The sequence below is a fragment of the Mustelus asterias genome, chromosome 23, assembly GCF_964213995.1.
Source record: "Mustelus asterias chromosome 23, sMusAst1.hap1.1, whole genome shotgun sequence".
Lineage (NCBI taxonomy): Eukaryota > Metazoa > Chordata > Chondrichthyes > Carcharhiniformes > Triakidae > Mustelus > Mustelus asterias.
Window position 1 is genome coordinate 34779376 of NC_135823.1, and position 6000 is coordinate 34785375.

General features: G+C 40.2%; 1 protein-coding gene across 3 annotated transcripts in view; it reads left to right on the forward strand.

The window, feature by feature from the left end:
• The window catches only part of usp22 (ubiquitin specific peptidase 22), a 99812-nt gene extending 94113 nt beyond the window's left edge, over positions 1–5699 (forward strand). For 2 of the 3 annotated variants that reach the window (XM_078240245.1, XM_078240247.1), the window contains exons 11-14: positions 974–1036; positions 1833–1922; positions 3960–4109; positions 5523–5699. In XM_078240245.1, the coding sequence (XP_078096371.1) occupies positions 974–1036; positions 1833–1922; positions 3960–4109; positions 5523–5565 (346 nt within the window). In that variant the 3' untranslated portion in view covers positions 5566–5699. The remainder of the gene's footprint in view (positions 1–973; positions 1037–1832; positions 1923–3959; positions 4110–5522) is intronic. The other variant, XM_078240246.1, reaches the window with a different exon arrangement.
• Positions 5700–6000: the final 301 nt, after the last annotated feature.

The window sequence follows — 6000 nt, forward strand, 5'->3', positions numbered from 1 at the left end:
CCTGAAACCATGTTATCTCATTGTTTGTTTATTAAATCTTTATTCTGCTAGCTTCCACTATTTGTAGCATTTAAATCCCTTGGTGAGGGATAAAAAGTGTGGCTAGTGGGTCATGTCTTGTGCTTCTCATCCTGGGATGGTGCCAATATGGTCTTTTAAATATAGTGTTATGAGATGTGGCAAATCCATCAGGCCCGTGAAGGTTACTCCATTTTTTAAACTCAGTACTCATCCCTGTGTATTTCCTTCGCTTCTGGAGAAGGCGAGAGATCTGTAGATAATTTAGGAGTTCCCTGCCCAAATATTCTCCTCTTCACAAGTGATCAAATAAACCTTCATGATAGCCCTAAACTATTTGGGCTCTTTTCCTGAATTGCTAGCCTTGTGGGCCAGATGAGTCTTAATCCTAATAGCTTCCTAATCATGTATGATTGTTAGTAGTAATAGTGTTGGAAAGAAAACCAACTGACTTTTTAAACTCATTCCGTGATAACTGCAGAACAGGAAACCTTCTGATGGTGGGTTCATGTACCTTTTTGTTATGGCTCTGCAGTTGCCATTCCTCTATTTATATATGATGGAATTGCCACTGACCTGTGGTCACCTGCAGTCGTCTAATGTAAAAGCACCTTGGATTTGTGATTATGTTCTAAGATGCCCACCACCTGTTGAACCTGGATATAATTTGCAAGCAATGATTTTCCATAGTGTCGCTGTCTCCATCAAGTTCACATATAGGGCACACAAGGTTTGCCTTCAAAACACCAGCCTTAATCTTTTTTTATGTTGCTACCTATATACAAATTATTACTAAGATACATTAGTGATTATTTGTTGAAGGCTTGCTCCATCCTTTCTAGCTAGACACACAATTTACGAGTGACACCATAAGCTGTGTTTTTGTACTCGTATAATGGTTGCGCGAATGAACAGTATTAAATATGCTCTGAATTGTACTTTTTTCTTTTTGTAGTAAAGAGAGCAGGATGAATGGACAGTACCAGCAGCCTGTGGATAGTCTAAACAATGACAATAAGTAAGTTTTAAGCGGCTTTAAGTTTGTATTTGCCAAAATGCACAGAAATGCTCCTCTAACACTGCTGTTGGTCAGTTGCCTGGAGAATACACAGTATGTGGCAGAGGTTAATCACAAGGCAAAGATTTTATAGCTAACTGCGTTTCTGAATACTTACCAATGGCTTTTAGATCCTTGGGGACTTCCATTGTGTTGGTAGCACAATGATGGAAACCACCTGTAAAGCTGGCTTCTTCCTAGTTTAATAACTCTGACAAGTAGGATTGACAGCATGTTGGCTGGTTGCATCACACCCAAGTGGGTAATGCTGCAAAATATGTAACTTGCTGTTTGACAATATTGAGAGCTTATTTTCTATTTTGAGGAGAGCTTTTAACTATCAATGGCCACGTTGCTTTAAGGACTGCACTTTTAGTAAGCAAATAGTCTCCTTTGATTTAAGCTGACCATAAAATGAACTCTACTTGAGAGTGAAAGTAATTTTTTGTTTTTCAGTCTCAGTCACTGAAGTTGTTTGGTGTTCACTGTTTCCTCCAGTTTTTTGATGTTTGGTTTAATTTATAAATTGTAGTTGAATTCACTGCCCATCATAAATGCTTTACACGTCAAAACACATCGCCCTTGAATACGAACATCTGCAACAAGTAACCGTATATAGTTGTGGAGCTGAGGCTTGTTCTCGGAACTTGATTTGGAGATCCCATTGATATATGAGCCTTGCTGAGTATTTTGAGATAATCTGTGTAGTTATGGGAAGGAGAGGCCTGTTCTTAGTGAGTGCACTTGTTCATTCCAGAGTCCTATGTGAACAGCACAGGCTGAGAGAGATGCATCTTGTGTGTATGTGTGGGCATGACTTCATAACTGGCAAGCAACCCAATCACAAGTGAGTCTTTTCGTTATCCGAACGTATTCAATAAGACTAGTGTCTCACTGGTTAGCTGGTCTCAAATGGGAACATCTCACTCCTGACCATCATTAAAATTGTAATACATTTCTGAATAACTGCAGGCGAGTATGTGTTTCATGAGTACCTAAGATAGAATTCCATTGTGTGGGGAGAGAACATGTAGAACAAGAGGACCATTGGTTCTAACAAACCTGTTTTTGTCTCTGCCAAAATGATTTATTTGTGGAAGTGAATAATCTTGGTCAAGCTTCATGGCAAAGATAACTAGACAAAATATTTTTGATGTCAACATAAGGTTCCCTTTGCACTCCATGGAAGGACATTTTTGTTGTTCCAGCAGTGTATGAATCACAGATCTTGAGGGGGTGAAACATTGATCTTTTATCCTTATAAATAACGTTCTTAGCCAGGTATTAATTTAGTTCCTGTATTGATGCACACAAACCACTGTATTGAGAGTCTGTCCTCTATTACTTATCTACAACCATTTATTTTGTGCCTATGTTTAAAATCCAACTTGCTTTCATCTACTTCATTCGTGCATTTTGAGCACTTGAATTCCATTCCTTCAGGTTTTCAAGTTGCAAAGACTGTTTAAATTGAAGGTTTTGTATCCATAAAGTCTAGAGGGAGCAAAAACCATACTGATCTCCAGTCATGCTCCATCCAGAGTGTATCATGGGTCTTCCAACCACACCAGCTGTTGATCCCCCTCAGTACAATAAATACCTTTTCTCTTTTTCGAAAAAAGATTGAGCAGTGTCATGAATATCTCAATTTCAACATTCAATGCTGGCTCAACCCTTTATGTTAAGGTTTTCAGTTGAACCCAAGTCAACTCTGAGTCTCTTTCCCTCAAGATGGTGAATAAGGAGCAGTTTACAATCTGTAACCTTACTTGAAGCTGCTGAATATTGTACAAGTGCCCTCCAACCTTGTACTTGTTGTACAGATTCAATAGTTTGTTTACTACTTCTATCTCCATATATGTCTTATTTTAAATGTATGGATTGTGTCTCCCCTCTAAAGGAGTCTTACTTTTTCTTGAATCCTACCAGAGATTGCTTTGCAGGTCAGACTGCCGCAATTGCATACAACATTCCAGGTGTGACTTCACCAATGACTTGATGTAGGCTAAAATAATTTGTAGACAATGCTTCCAGTAATTGCTGATAACCACTTTGCCCTCTGTCAAAATCCTTTGATTTTCCACCTCGTTCTAATGGCTGCCTATTCAGTGTATACATGTTTGTGTGTAAATGTACAATGTATTGCGCTTCAAATGTTCTTGATTCCCTCACTTTGGTGTCTCCACGACTGAGTTGATGAATTTTGCATAACTACCAAGGGAATCCTTCAGCATATAGTTTATGAAGAATAAGTACAGGCTTTTAGTCAATGTCTTGATGGAGCTTGCCCTAGTTATCATCAGTTTTCAACCCAGGGAGAAAATATGACGTAAATTCTTCCTAAAAGCCTCAAATTAATAACCTTCACAAATTCTTTCCGAAAGTCTGGGCAGACTGATGGGGTGGGATTCTCTGGCCGCACTTGCCTGAAAACCGGAGATTCCTGCCTGACTTCAATGGAATTTTACATGGTCCATCCCCCTGCCTGCTAGAGTTCCAGTGGTGGGCGGGATAGGAGAATTCTGGCCATGGTCTTTGGCCTTTGCTTTAATTGCCTCCTAAAGATTTTCCCAGAATACTTCCAAAGTGCTGTTTACATGTTCAGTAACTTATTGTAACATGCTATAAATCGTCTGATGCAGCAGAGGCAAACCAATCTTGTTAATACCCAGTTCTTTGTTGTGAATCTGGTGAAGCTCTTAACAGTATTGGCTGGTAGAAAACTACTTATGGAGAATTGTTCAGACAGGAATGTTGTGAAGGATCCATTTATGACTGAGGAAAATTAGTGGAATTGAAGTGGAACGCTCATCCCATCTGCAAGCTGCTGAACCTTATGCACTTCTGCTGGCCTCAGTAATATTGTCCTGTTGTGTCTCTACAGGTATTCACTGTTTGCAGTCGTCAATCATCAGGGAACACTGGAGAGTGGGCACTATACCAGCTTCATTCGACAACACAAGGACCAGTGGTTTAAGTGTGATGATGCAATTATCACCAAGGCTAGCATAAAAGATGTGCTAGACAGTGAAGGGTGGGTACCAATGGCCAATGTCTGTAATAGATTTGATTTGAAAATTACAGATAGAAAAGATTGACTAGTTGTGAATTTCCTCAGTTGTGTAGTCTCAATATCTTTCCATTTCTCTTACCTTCTACACTGTCTACCTTTAACTCCGTTCCACAACACATTGTACACTTCCCTCTTTTTTTTATGTGAAAGAGTTAAATCTAAAATGTGTAAGTATCTTCCTTTTTAGAAGCTTGAGCCTGTCTTATTTCCAGGGTATGTAGCAATCCTAAAATAACTGGGGTTCAATTCATCTACTTCCTTTTAACAATATTAAGCATTTGATCAATCTCTTTCCTGAGCCTTCACTTCAAAGTAAACAATTCCAGGATCTTTAGCTCTTCTCTAGATTCAATTTTTGGTTTACTTTTTCTGCACTGTGTCCAACGCCCAAATATCCTTGTTTTAGTGCAGCGACCAAAATTGTAAAATGTGTTTTATGTGTGGTCTTACTAGTAAGGTTAAATTCATTGCCACCTTGATTGGTAGTCTCTGCATTCCAAAATCCTGATTCAATGAGCTAATTAATATTCTGATCAATGTCCTGTCGTCTCGTCATTTAATTGATATTCCCATTAGAATGGGCGAATATAAGCTCTGGGTGGGATTTTCTGGCTGCGCTCGCCCCAAAACTGGAAAATCCCGCCTGAGATCAACGAACCTTTGCATGGTTTCTTCCCCCCCCCCCCAGCTCAACCTGCTACGAATCCCATGATGGGCGGGAAAGTCCCCCCTATATTTCATTTGTCACTTGTTAGTTCACCTTCCCATCTCTCCTCCCACTTGTTTTTTCTGTTCCTTATGTGGGGTTGGATACCTCAGTTAGCTGGGCAGTTGGTTTGTGATAGAGTGACGCCAGCAGCACAGGTTCAATTCCTGTACCTGCTGAGGTTCGCCATGAAGACCCCACCTTTTTAAACTTGCCCCTCACCTGAGGTGTGGTGTCCCTCAGGTTAAATCACCACCAGTCAATTCTCTCCTCAAAAAGGGAGAGAGCAGTCTATGGTCCTCTGGGACTTTGACTTTCATTGCTTGAGACTCTGCCAGCTTTCACAATTGGACACCAAAATATGTGGATGAAGTACTGGAAAAAGCACTTATTTTTAATTCACAATTGGGCAGCTTAATTTCTTTGCCAGTTCTCGTTCCTTTTATGGATTGTATACAAAATCTAAAAAGCATATTGGATTTGATATGCCAATAATCACTGTATTTGCACACTTGCTGTAGTGTCTGCATGGCACCAGTGGGTGTCCAAGTCCTCATGAAATACTGAAAAGGTTTTATTGTTGGTCTTGGTGTGCTGTTATGTCAATTATGATCACTGATTTCAGTATGGATTGATATGTATTTTTAACTTGCCTTTTTTGTCTACAGGTATCTCTTGTTTTATCACAAACAGTTCCTTGAATACGAGTAGCCTTATCAGACTGGGGGAAGCCTTCAGAACGATACACAACCTACCTGAAACTCTAAGTACTGTCAGCACTGAGTGAACCTACTTGACACTGATTTTGGTCCGAAGCAGTGAGACTGAACACCTGATGGAATGAGATGGGAGGAGGCATGGGTCGTCCTCGCAGCCACAGCCCGCATGTCCGCAGGGAGGGGGGGGGAGGGTGCACATCTCAGCTTCTGTTTCCATGGTGCTTGAGCTCCAGCCGACCAAGTGTATAACAACAATAACAAACCAACCCATTACTATGCGATGGGTCTGAGAGCATATGGATGGTATTATTGACTTGCAGATACATTTCTGTGGATTTAGATATTGAGTACTGTATGAATCTAGTGGGCATCTATTTTCAGAAAATGGCCATTAAAACTGAATGCAGTACTGAGACAGGTTTTCAGT